Genomic DNA, 13,501 nt, shown 5'->3' with positions numbered 1-13,501 from the left:
CGCATCACCGTGCGCTGGCCAAACAGTAGCATAAAGTTATGTGTTCCTGTTAAGTGGACCAGGCCTATCACTTAGGTCATGTGTGATGGAAGTGTAATTTTTTAGAACTTTGAGCGACAAATAGTGTGGTTCTTTGAAACTAGTTCTTAAATATGTAGATGCTATGGGTCGAATGTGTATGGATCACTGTCTACTTTGAAATTTCCGATAGAATAAGTGCAATTTGTGATACTCATACCAAACTCATTACATGGGGAAAGGGTCATTTACTTTTTAAACAACATCTCATACTATATACCTTTTCCTTTTTATGAATAATATACCAGAAATAATTAGGACAAATAGCGATCTCTAAGAACTGTATTCATCTTCTTTAACTTGCTTCTCTCTATACACATTTTTTATCACAACTAAATTAGTAATAAAGTTTGGAATCCTAGGACAGATTGATGGACCATGAGACAATCCAATAATTTTGGTGGTATGATGCAATCTTTCATTTTCTATAGACCTAATTGTCAGGAGGAATGACTTGGCCATGCCACCAACTCATCCCATTTCAAAAACCAAACAAGCAAGTCAAAGTTTGGAGTTAGGATCACATTCACCATCTAGTTCTTCATACCAAACACTTTGTAAGAGATTGTGCCACTTTTAGAAGTAAAGTGTTATGGACATTTCCAATCTGTATGAGCATTATTAAACTGTAAACAAAAATAAGGCAACATTTTGCAGCCAGCTACCACTGGTATTCTTTAATCATCTCTATATCAACAATAGGAGGTATACACAGATAATCTAAGTAGGAAGACAGAAAGTCATCAGCATACAAGCTTAATGTATGCTCATAGTTAGCTTAAAATGCTCCCAAAGAAACCATTAGCTCTAGTTCCTAGAAATGAGGTATTGCTTAAACATAATCTAAGTTCTTCACTTTGAATCCCAAATAGGTGCAGAAATTCACAATATAGTCCCTTGTTGTAAGAAAAAAACTTACACTAAGTTTGAAAAAGTAGTTGTGTGCGCAAAAAGAACTAGGATGGAAAACAAAAAGGCATATCAAGTGTAATGGCGGTAGTATGAATCAACAAGTAGGATTGTTACCAGTATGCCAGCCATGGTGCCTCGACAATCTCATGATTATCACTTCATTTCTGCTGAATCAAAAGTATGAGGAAAATGACACCATAGCTTCCAGCTCTATACTGAAGGCACCATCTTTCACTTCAAAAAGGAACTATTCAACCAGTAAATTCATGTGTTGTCATTATCTCTACAAGCAGCCATGTTAATAATGATGGCTGATTTTTGCAAAACAACTCCAGAATTTAATCAAGAGAGAGATTTTTCTTCATCGCCTCATACACTAGATAGGTGATACTTGCAGCGGGCACCACTTTAAGGAGATTCGGTAGAATTCCTTTGTAGAATCCAGAAATACCCTCATGCTGTAGGGTTCTCCAGAATACATCAGACATTCCTCTATAGGCAGATTCTGAATTGGCTTGCTGAGCTTGCAGTCTACATATATTTAGAAATACGGTTGAGGGAATGAGAGGTTTTCAAATCGTACAATTACAAATTTCTTACCTTGTTCTGATAACCTGTAGAGGGTAAACACATGTCGCTCCTAGAGCCCCAGAGACAGTCCCACAGCCCAATTGTACTAGAGGACCAGGATCTACATGATCATAGAACATTCAAGAATCAAGAAACATACAGTTGAAATAGAGGGAGAAAACACAAACAAATACTGAGCAAGGATTTACCACTGTCCTTCAGTATATATGTCTTTGATACATCTTTCAAAGTCTCATATACAGCAAGATCAATTCCAGCATAAGGCACAATACCAAGCAAAGATGGAACAAGACCTCTATAAAATGCTCGAGGACCTTCATGCATCCAAATATCCCTTGACAGTGCACCAATTCTAGGAACTTTACCACCCTCACATGAATAAGTCTGTAGACGTGTCTTTACTAAATCTATAGGGTAAATTGCTGCTTGGGCCACTGCACCAGCTAAACCACCAGCAACGAGACGTTCAGAAGCACCAACTTCACTCTTATTTTCTCCTTTGCACTTCATAATATATTCTTTTAACATTTCATAAGCATAAAATCTTATTGCACTTTCTGGAGCGACTTTTACAACATTCAATCCATTCCCTCTAAAAAATCCCAGCATACCACCCTTAGCCCAGATATCTTTAATTGCGTGCATGACTGTAGTGCGCGTTGTTTGTACTTGCATGATCACTTTAAGGCGATCCAGAGGTGCAGTTACAGTACGAGATGCTGCACCAGCAATCCCTCCGGCAATCAGATATTTGCTTGCGCTGACGTGCTTACTTATGCCTTCTGGTATAGCAGCCTGTTCACCAATATCAACAAGGCAGACTCTTTCCCAGTGATGATAAATGTTCTCAATGGTTACTTCATTAGGATAAAGCAAAAGAAAGTCCCTCCATTCTTCAAAAGTAATTATCCCATTGTTGTCTTTGTCCACATGCTCAACAAATCTTGCCAGCTCCTCATCATTAATCTCTATACCTGCAAACAGCAAACTGACATTGCTTGTAAGATGGATTACAGATACATATATGATTGAAGCTCCAAATAACTTGATCACAATACACACACACAGCGAGTCTATTCTGCACCTAGGTGCAATAGTGAACTACGTTGCGCCATCCTCAGTTGCTGCAGCCACCATCGCACCACCCCAGTTACGACTAAAAAACTAGTCAGTTACGACGGCACATATAGATGAGTTACGATCACATGATAAAAAGTGTATAATTACGAGAAGCATTGTAGTTCACTGCTGCGCCACCCACAGTTACGACTAAGAAAATAGTCGGTTACGACAAGATAGGTAGTTGAGTTACAATCACATGACAAATAAGTCAATTACGATAGCAACTATACTGCTTTTTGGATTGTAACTAGGGTGTGCGCAGAGGTGACATAGTTGCGATCACAGTTACGACTAAGAAAATAATCAGTTACAATAGCACAGATAGTTGAGTTACGATCACATGATAAAAAAGTTAATTACGATAGCAACCATATTATTTTTTGGATCGTAACTGGGAGTGTACCCAAAGGTGACCCAGTTACGATCACATGCAAAAAGTGCATAATTACGACTAGATAAGGTACCAAGTTACGACCATATATGTTTGTAGTAACTGACCTATCTTGTGAGTCGCAACTGTACTGTTTTTTGGATCGTAACTACGGGGTAGCGCAACAGTGAACTACAATGCGCCTAGGCACATTATATATATATTGTGACACTAGAATATGAACTGTATTTAGAATGAAGTTAGTACTCTAGAATTAGGTAACCTGCAGTGTCTGAATATAAAACAAAATTTTAATGAGTTGATCTGTAACTTATTGGAAACTAAAGCCAGATTAACTAAATCTTCTGTGTATACTGTATAAAGCCATAAACTTTCCCAAACCAAAGGCCGGAGACTGTAGCTGCCACTATTTCTGTGTATACTGTATAAAGCCATAAACTTTCCCAAACCAAAGGCCAGAGACTATAGCTGCCACTATAACATGAAATACCCAGGTTCATCACTATTAGTGCCTGTTTTGCAGAGCTTTAGCTCCAAGAATTCTTAGAGCTAATCATCTCTAGCTCCAGAAATTGTTAGAGCTTGAGCTTTGATCAGATTAAGAGTCTTTGGTTTAGGCATCCTGTTCTTATTTTGGACCGAAAACATATGTTTAAACCACTTTATTTTATCCTACAAACTCCAAATCCTATATAGATCTCAAAGCTAGAGCTCTGCCAAACAGGGTCTTAATTCCTTGTCAGCGTGATACATCAGCACAACTCATACTCATAAATTTGAAGTCTTAAATAAAAATGCATTTCTTAACTTTGTTTTACTATCATGATTTCCAGTCAGGCAGTGCATTGGCACAGCTCATAAGTATCAATCAGTGAATCTCTAGGTATCACACTAGCAGTTAAAAAGAAGAATGCGGAATTCAGAAAGACAATATGTCATGGTGGGTTGTCAGTACAAAAGGAGAGCACATGCACCACCAGCCATGCCAAGATAGGGTGTTGTGCACGGCACGCCCCTGGCTTGGCTCCCAAGGGACTTTGTCATTAAGTTAGCAATGTTATCTCTTTGATTTGGTTGTATCTTCTAGATTGGATTTGTTAGGCTAAAGACTAGATTGGATATGTTAGGGAGCAGCAAATAAAGCAAGGCCTAGCTCATTCAGTTGATTCAAGAATTAAGAAGGAATAACAGAAATCCCTCTTGGCATGTTCCCTCCTCTCACTCTTGCCACACCGCACCCGTGCGCAAGGCTCCACCAGCACACGCCTCCCTCCCTCGGCTGCACCATGGCAACTTCTCGCTGTGGGCTTGGTCCAGGACCCCACGCTCCAACCTCACAACTACAGCCTTTGATCCCAATCTCAGGAACATAATACCGTATTCCATGAAACACATAGAAAATTATATCCAAGCAAAGAGGAAGTCCTCAAATATTTTTTATTCACGTTAGAACATGCTCAACAAACGATAGGTACACACACCATTCAGAATACACACACCGTTCAATCACACAAGGGTACTTCATTTGACCACATGTCAGCCAGCCGACACAGGTACTGTGCGTCCACCAGAGAGGGCCTCTCCAGTCAGTTTGGCCGGCACTTGCTATTGCTCGCGTTAAGGGTAGTTTTCATGACCATGCGAGAATGTTAGGTAAGAGAGCTAAGGCCATGCAAGGTATCAGAATGATCTGGGTTGTATGATCTTCAGCAGCAACACCTGGTGGATGAACACCTCCATTATGGAAGTCCTGTGAGCGGTGGGAAATATAATGCATAGTCAATCCATTGATATTAATTATGTCATGCCAATTTCAACTCATTTAGAAGAAACTACATGCAAGAAAGTTCAACTCAATTGTATATCCACGCTGAAATGATAAGAATTGGGAATTTCATAGCATTCAATCACATGTAATAGTCAAACAATCATGGTAAACATGATTATTGATGTTTGCGCACATTGATACACTAGAGAATTGGCAAAGCTAAAGGAGTTCACACAGTTCTGCACCGATGCACCACTAGCATTTGCTAAAAAGTTGTTATGCTATGCACCACTCAATAGCCAATAGTACCCACTGAACTAGGCACTAAGTCGATGTGGAGAAACAGATAAAGCACCTGCACAAGGCATAACAACCTAACCAAGGCACACGCATGCCCTTCAGCAAAATATGGTTTAGGGTTGAATAGACAAGAAGCTAAAAGTAAAAAAGGTTCATGGACCAAGATAAGGGTATAGACACAAGTGATTCTCAAGATTCAGTGAACTATTTGTGATCATTTGTAATTTTGCACAAGATCTATGTCAGGTGCAGATAATTTATGAACGCAACGCACCAAATGTGCATTTTGACTTAAGTCAGCATTATGAAGAAGAAAATACTGTCTGCTACCATATTGAACAGCATTAGCATTGTAAAATCTTCACAACATTAGCCTGGAACTTTTATATCACAATAGATTAACCAAGCTAAAAATCTAGGAGGAAAAAAAACACTGGTCCCCAATTCAACAAACACACTTCATTGGGTTTTTTTTCACCCTACACTTGTTCGTCGAGGTATGCAATTGTGGAATGACAACTGTACATTCATGCCTTCTTTATGCACTGTGCATCCAACAAACATTTTATCCCACACAAAGTGATCATGGTGTTGGTAGTCATACAGCCTGGTCACATTCATCATATCACGGCAAACTTAACTTAATCTGCACTCTCAATATGGTAGCAGTAGTAATGCTAAAGTACATCCAACAGGAACATTGTGGCGACCAATTGGTCGTACATGGTCTTACTACAACCAAGCTGAAAATGAAAGAAGATAAGCATTTTACTCGAAATTTTCAAATTCTGCAAATAGCTTAGAGCTCAAACTCTGCTACTAGCAGATACTACCGAATGCTTGCAGAGTTGCAGTAGATGCCATCAGGACCTGCAAATTCCCGCATCGGTGTCGATACCAAGTCAATTGCAGAGAACACTTTCCATCTCCACAGCTGACAACACTCACCTCCATCAACTACTAACTCGGTAAAGAAAATAAGGCAAAAAAACACTAACAAAGTCTAAAGGTTGGGTACTAATTCGTCTGAAGCATCCCGCAACGACCAAGCCTTAACACCCCACAGCAACTACATTACGCACAACGCGTCAGAATCCGGGCACCGCGTGAGGTGAACAAATCGGCACAAGGACGGGGCTGGGAGACGAGGTGTGGACTAGGAAACACATACCAGCCTTGACGAGCGCGTCCCAGAGCTCCTCGGGGAGGATGCAGCCGTTGTGCTCGACGTCGATGGCCTGGAAGATGCGGTAGAGCTCGAGCTCCTTGTCGTCCATGTAGCGGCGGAAGTCATCGTAGCCGACGCGACCATCGCGGTCGCGGTCGCAGGCGCGGAGCAGCTCCCGCGCGTACTTGCACTCGGTGGGCACCTGCAGCGCCGCCAGCCCAGCCTCGATCTGCGCGTAGTCGAGCTGCCCGCAGCCCGCGGTGTCGAAGAAGCCGAACATGTCGCGGATCCGCGCCTCCCGCTCCGCCTCCGTCTCGTGCAGCGCGAGGAGCACGTGCTCCATGGTCACGGGCCCCGCCTTCCGCACCGGCTCGCACCCGCCTCTCCCCGCCGCCGCGGCCGCCACAAGGGGTGGGGAGGCTGCGGGGTTGGCGCCCCGGGGTTCTACCGCGTGGGCCGCGGCGCCGGGCATGGCGCCGGCGGCGAGGCGGAGACGGAGGAGGCGGTGGTGGAGGGTTGGGTTGGGTTGTTTCGGGGAATGGAGCAGAGAGGGAAAGGTGAAGGGGGAAGAAGGGAAGGGAAGGGAAGGGAAGGGTATAGAAAAATAATAATACGTCTATTTACGATTTGGACTCAATTAATATATAGTAAAAATTACCTTAAAATTTATAATAAAATTAGATAAAAATCATGTATGAGAAAATATAAAGAAAATAAATTAGTATATATCACGTTAAAAATTAGATTTAGACCATAAATACATAAGATCAAATTTTATAAGATTATTTTCTAAAATAATATGCTTGGATGCTTGTGTGTCTGAGCCCTACAGCGGCTTACACTAGTGATCACCGTATTCACCGACATCGCAAAGAAACTGTATTAGAGAGGAAAATAATATCTATCGCTATTGTCATGGTCTACAATATTAAACAGCGTGGCCCATATTTTGAAAGCATTAGAAATCAGTCGTAAGAGAGTTTATTTCCTCCGTTATTTCTTGATGATGTGGAGAGAGCTAAGAAACTGCATAATCGTACTTGGAGAGGCCTGATGGTAACGTGGAACCACCACGTGTTTAATCTGCGCACCTCGAGACTGCGAGGATGTATGGTCTATGGTGACTGGTACAAGGATCGTACATGCATGTCTAGAGTAGCTCCGTCCAGGTGTAACGACCAATGCCATTGAAGACTTCTAAAAAAACAAAAACCCTAATCGATGAGTATTACTTATACGAATATTGAGAAGAAATATGCACCCATATGATACGACCAATGCTCGGCTGATGTTCATCCTTGTTTATAAACACGGTGCGGTCTATTTAGGACGTAGGAATTTCATACGGAACAATTCCTTCTTCTTTTCCGAGGAAACAGTATCTTGTGTGAAATGGGAAAAAATGTTGGAGATTTTCAAAGTAAAGTAAATTATTTTGGGTCCAAATTCCATTGCTTATTTCTTATTTGTGTTTATCACAAGTGAGGTGGAAAAATTATCATAGAAAAATGGTTTAATAGACCATGTTAATAGCTATTTGTATTAAGTTCAATATTATATGTGTGTGGACTCTACATTTGTAACCACTTGTTTATCATTATTGTTTTGGACGTTGTGACAACAATTAGCACATGTCTTAAAAGTTGAATAGTCGTAATGGTTGATGAATCATTATGTTCTTTGATCATCAAGAGTCATGTCTCTTAATGTTGAATCATCATATTTATTGGTGCCTCATAAAGAGTTGTATCTCTTAAAAATAAATTGTTGGTAAAATATAAATAGAGCATGACTTTATGTTATTCATGGCAAGAAATGTGAAACCAAACACACGATGCTAAAACACTCTCACTCAGATTACTTAGTGTGTGATACTTTTTACGGGGGACAATTCAGAGAAGTCTTAAGAGCATACATGGTCATCTTCACGAGTGCGTGTGTAGGCGATGTGACTTCATTGTATCTTGGGAGGCTTTTTGTTGGTAACAATGCCCACCTTATAATGGGGACAAATAAATCTTAAGAAAAGCGTCTCTAAGACACGTCTCGAAGTCGATCCTGTGTTACTTCGAGAAATCTCCAGCCATCTGCACCAATAAAAATTTCCATGCTGAAATGCATAAATGCGAAAATATAGGAATAGGAAAACATACGAATTAGGCTGCTATGCCTAGTCATGGAATATATGAATTGCTAAGTGAGTGATTTAGATGCTTCACAAGAACAAAATTGCAGGAATTTTGTGAGAGATAGAACCATCCATTAAGCCTATCCTCATAGAAATTCCTAAGCATTGAACCATAAAAGTGTGTATTCTTTTGTTCCAAGGTAGAAATAGGAATTTGTCCATAGGATCGTAGCCCTACAAAATGCATCCACTTTTCCTTAGTTCTAGGCTTGAAATGTTCGGAAAACGGATGGATACAGAGAACGGGGGAATAAAACTGAACAGCAACAGGCTTAATGCTGAAGAAAGGAAAAGGAGACAAGAAAGCTGAAAGCATCAGCTGGTCCAAAGAAGGTCACCGGTCAGTGATCACCATTTCGTCCAAAGATTGGACGGCACCCGGACGTGACAAGAATGTTCCTCCATTTTCGACTCCCTCTCTATTTTTGGAGATCTTCCTCCATTTTGGGCTTGAGAATATGATATTTAGCTTTTGGAAATGCTTCTTGTAATCTCTAAGACATTTTGGGCTTAAGACATCTCTCTGAAAGTATTGGCACTATCTATCAGGACTGCAGTTCTTTACAAAGCGATGCAGTAAATCTTAAGTAACTGTAGTAGTTGTTACTCTCTCTCTAGTAATTTTCTGGAAATAAAATTGATTACTCTCTAGCAATTCAGTGCCCATATACCACTTCTCCGGCACAAAGCAGTAAGGTTCAGAATTTCAAAAATGCAAATGTGCCTGAATCAGCAAAACTGGAAGGGAATGACTGAAGAGTGAAAGACTACACAGGTCTGTTCTGAATACTTTTCCGGTTCAAAGACTGGGTAAGGAGTTCAATCACAGATGAGTATTATGAGTTGATGAACCATACAGGCACATTGACCATTGTGTAACTGCCTAAGAAACTTTCAAAAACCTGTCTGGAACCCAAGAAATCAAACCTAGCAAAAACATTGACAAAATGTGACACCATCGATTTAACCTAGCCAACCAAAGTCTGAAGTCTGTAGTGTATACTGCTAATTAGTCAGTCAAGTTGCCAAGAGCGCATTGCTAAACCTTCTGAGGTTAACGACTCATATTCGTCATGCAAGGACTATGACCAACTGAAATGTTCAGACTTCAGATAAGCTGACCACCGAATTCAGGTATAATCATCACATAGCAACAGAATAGCTTACACCGCTGGAGCTACATATGCAGATACAGCAGTAACAATACAAGGATGGCGATTCTCTAGGTAGTAAGAATAGGAGGTAGGTTTTTAGATTTCGCCCCAAGCACCAGCGCCTGTGTGTCGGGAAAGAATTTTGCCCCCGGGAGCTCTGTCACCGTGCCCTCCTTTGTGACAGCAACCGGGTATCTAAGCAGGTGTCCAGGAAGGTCATCGTTGAGGTTGTCGTTGGCGTAGAGGTCCCAGTACTTGTCAGCCATCTTGTTCACCCTCTGAACGCACTCCAGGCTCCCCGGGTTCAGGAAATCGTCGTGCAGCATGCCGAGGTGCTCGTACCACAGCGACATCCGGAAGCCATGGACCTGCCCTCTGGCGACCTGGCCTTTGGTGTTCAGGTGACATGGCTGGTATGCACCCATGGCGATTTCAGAGTCTCTGCCCCCGTCCATTGACCGCTGGTTGATGTTGGCAGATCCAACAATTATGTACTCGTCGTCGACTGAAACAAACCGGGCATGACATGTTAGACAAATTTTAACTCAAATCACATGAAACGTGTGCAGTAACTGAAATAAAACTAGTTAACAGTATCAGGTATGTCTCTGACAGCAAGAAACGGAATACTGCAATGTGTTCGTTTGTGACACCCAGATTTGACCTGCCCCGAAAAATCCTTTTCATGACACAACATGAGGGTGTTTGAATTTGGATTAGTAACTATAAGTGTACTTCAAAGAGTGGAACATTGGTAATCTGAAATGTGCTGCAGATGCCTGGAGATGTTCAACAAGTGCAAACAATTTCATGCAACTGCTTGCCTATGGTGTAACCAAAGAGCGAATTTGCTGTTCTAGATTAGAAGAGTTTGATCATGCATTGTGTTTGGGGCATACCTATCATCATCTTGGAGTGAACGTAGATCATGAAGCGCCGTGCTTTCTGCGCCCGAGCGTAGTCTGTCTCATCCAATGGGTGACCTGCAGGTTCATACTCGCCACTCATCTTCTCCTCTCTGTTCCCCAAGCAGAAGAATGTAAGGTAATCCCTCGGGTTAGCGTCAATTCTCTTAGCCTCAAGTGCAACGGAAATGTCATAGTACATCATCTCCATCGTCCTCCTCTGCCAGTCCAGTATTGCCTGCACGGATGTACCAGCAGGAGGACCTTCTGGCCACATTGGCAGCACGACGTAAACTGCAAAATGTTCACAGGCTTCAATCTTGCTCACAATCTTCAGTGACAGCTCTTTGGGGATCAGATGCAATGCTTCAATCTCCTCTGGCTTAATGCCGTCGGCTTTCCACGCGAAAGAACTGCCGATAAAGTACTGGTTCTCGATGTAGATAAAGTGCTTGGCACGGCGTATGGCATGGATGTAGGCATCCTGGATGCTCCTGTCAAGGACATTGTTCTTGCCACTGACAAGGCCAGATTGAGCTGCGGCCTCTGGGGTGTTGGGGAAGCCGAAGCACGCCCCACCATCAATGGACCGGAAGAGCTGCACGTTCCATGTCTCCTGGTCGTCAGGGAACATCACCGGCGACGGCGGTATGATCAGGTCTGTCAAGGCTTTGAGGTCGACGAGGAGGTCCTTGTCGCCTCCTTGTTTCCTCCACCGCTGCTCAAAGTTGTAGAGCACGTCCCACGCAGCCGGACCTTCGATCTTGGCGTGGATGTCATGCCATGGCTCCCTCGGCCCACCCTTGTCGATGGACGCACCATCGAGGTTGGGCTGGTGGAAGTCCTTGTGGTGCGCCGTGTCCAGCGTCCGGAACAGGGAGTGGAACTGCGTGTCGTAGCGGCCGTCGCAGAGGTCTAGGCCACCTACAAAGCTGACGATGCGGCGGCGGTCGCTGTGCCTCACTGGCATTTCGTGGTCGACAACGACGATCTTCTGGTGGTGGGTGATCATGTAGGAGATCTGTGCACTCATGACGGCGCTGCTGCCGGCATCGGGGTTGCGGGGGCAGAGGACGCACTGCACTTCGCTGCCGAGGAAGTACTCCGCAGTCGCTGCGTCGTGCGTCTGCATGAAACCCCACTTCATGCCGAGGGACTCGACGGAGGTGCGGTCGTCCCACACCAGCATGAGCACGCGCACGCCCTCGCTTGCCTTGCGCTTCAGGAGCTCGCCGAGTGTGGCGTCGCCGCCGGGGCGCGGCCGTGAGCCGTCCCGCACCAGCGTTATCTCGGTGTACACCGACCAGCCGGTGATGTAGATCAGGTGGCGCGCGTTGCTGATGGCGTCGAACACGTCCTCCCAGCACCTGCCCGGTTCGTAGCTCCGGCCGCCGGCGAGCGGGATCCTGGGCGCGAACGCGTCGGGCGTGTGCGCGTCCTGGTAAAGTGTGATCCTGCACCCAGGCCGCTGCGAGAAGAAGGTGTACGGCACACCGGGGTACCGTGCGCTGCCAACGCCCCGGTCCCACCCGCGGCGGTCGGCGGCCACGTCGCGGAACCGCAGCCGCACCCGTATCTTTGGCCCGTGCGAGAGCGGCCTCTTGGTGGCGTCAAGGATGTCGAGCCAGCGGTCGATCTCCTGGCCGGCGAGGAGGTCCCGGACAGGGAGGTAGGCGCGGCCGATGAGCGTGGCGCTGATGGGCTGCGCGGCCTTGACGGAGAAGACGACGTCGGCCGCGAAGTGCGCGCAGTATATGTGGAACGCCTCGTACCACCGCGGGTTCACCGGGTCGCCGGCGATGACCCGCGTCCGGCCGACGCGCGCCCGGCCGAGGTCCACCGTCGCGTACAGCCGCGTCGAGCCCTGGCCGAGCCCGAGCGTCTCCTCGAACCCTTCCACGAACTGCACGCACGGCACGCATCAGACAAGCTACGTGATTCATGGATCCCAACAAAACCAAGCGAGGAAGCTACTGCTAGCAGTGCACGGCACACTGTAAAAATCGCCCCTTTTCAGAGACATGGAACAATGGAAGCCAAGAACCCCAACTGATGAAATTAAAGACTCGATTTTCGGGCTCAAACAATGTGAGATTTCCATGGATGGACGCAATCTGCTTCTACTAGAATGCTTTACGGAAGTACGCGCGGGGGGGGGGGGGGGGGGTTGATTTACCTTGCGGAAGATCCCGGGCGCACCGCCGGTGGCGCGGGTGGGGTTGGTGAGGTGGTCGGCCTCCAAAATTGTGGCGTCGAGGATGCCGTGCAGCAGCAGGTGCGCCATTACTGCACCTCCTCAGCTCCCCTTGCAAGACAGTTTCACCTTCCAGCTTCCAGGACGGAGGAAACAGGGGCTGTTTGGTTCGTACCCCTCGTCCAGAGTCGAGAGATGCCCGAGCCAGACTGAGCAGGCCTGAGAGGTAGGAGCATCTGCATCTATTACCCCCTCGGAGCAACTCCGACCGATTACTCATATTTAGCCATCTATTATTCTTATTTGAAGTTTCTTATCTAGATTTCACCATTTACTTTTCAGCGTGCTCAGCTGACCTTTATATTATAATTATTTTTATTTTATTAATATCTTGTAAAAAACAAGTAACACTTTCGTACCTAAACAATGTTATTTTTAACGGCTATATTTTTAGCATTATAATTCATCCAACAACATAATACTCAGAAGTTTCGGGTTCTAACAGAAAGTTCCAATATCATATATGACCGATCCTTTTACCCGTCGCCGACGCCAAATGGCGGCTAGGCTCGGCCGAAGGTCGGTATCAGGAGGACTAGCATGACGAGAGGAATCTGTTTTGGGGGGTGGCAGCAGCATGCACGCCGGCGACGAAGGTCCACGGTGGCAATGGCGGCGGCAGCTATCGGGTTGTACGACCACGTGAGTGGGGGCCAGCAGGGTTGCAGCG

The 13,501-nt window shown here is 44.9% G+C and overlaps 2 protein-coding genes across 3 annotated transcripts; both read right to left on the bottom strand.

The window, feature by feature from the left end:
- Positions 1 to 1,203: 1,203 nt before the first annotated feature.
- Positions 1,204 to 6,928, bottom strand: LOC133926987 (calcium-dependent mitochondrial ATP-magnesium/phosphate carrier protein 2-like). 2 transcript variants are annotated; one of them, XM_062373189.1, is made up of 4 exons: positions 6,334 to 6,928; positions 1,770 to 2,555; positions 1,591 to 1,681; positions 1,204 to 1,521 (listed from the first exon to the last, which is right to left on the bottom strand). In XM_062373189.1, the coding sequence occupies exons 1-4, from the start codon at positions 6,800 to 6,802 to the stop codon at positions 1,329 to 1,331; spliced, it is 1,539 nt and encodes a 512-aa protein (XP_062229173.1). In that variant the 5' UTR covers positions 6,803 to 6,928; the 3' UTR covers positions 1,204 to 1,328. The 2 variants fall into 2 exon arrangements, with proteins under 2 accessions (XP_062229173.1, XP_062229174.1); XM_062373190.1 differs by lacking the exon at positions 6,334 to 6,928 and adding an exon at positions 4,594 to 4,838 and having other exon boundaries at positions 1,770 to 2,569.
- Positions 6,929 to 9,480: 2,552 nt separating this feature from the next.
- LOC133926986 (phospholipase D alpha 2) lies at positions 9,481 to 13,043 on the bottom strand. Its single transcript, XM_062373188.1, has 3 exons — positions 12,754 to 13,043; positions 10,572 to 12,480; positions 9,481 to 10,177 (listed from the first exon to the last, which is right to left on the bottom strand). Exons 1-3 carry the CDS (start codon positions 12,859 to 12,861, stop codon positions 9,741 to 9,743), a joined length of 2,454 nt encoding a protein of 817 aa, XP_062229172.1. The 5' UTR covers positions 12,862 to 13,043; the 3' UTR covers positions 9,481 to 9,740.
- Positions 13,044 to 13,501: the final 458 nt, after the last annotated feature.

The sequence above is a fragment of the Phragmites australis genome, chromosome 8, assembly GCF_958298935.1.
Source record: "Phragmites australis chromosome 8, lpPhrAust1.1, whole genome shotgun sequence".
Lineage (NCBI taxonomy): Eukaryota > Viridiplantae > Streptophyta > Magnoliopsida > Poales > Poaceae > Phragmites > Phragmites australis.
Note: the sequence above shows the minus strand (reverse complement) of the source record. Positions and strands in the feature narration are given on the sequence as shown.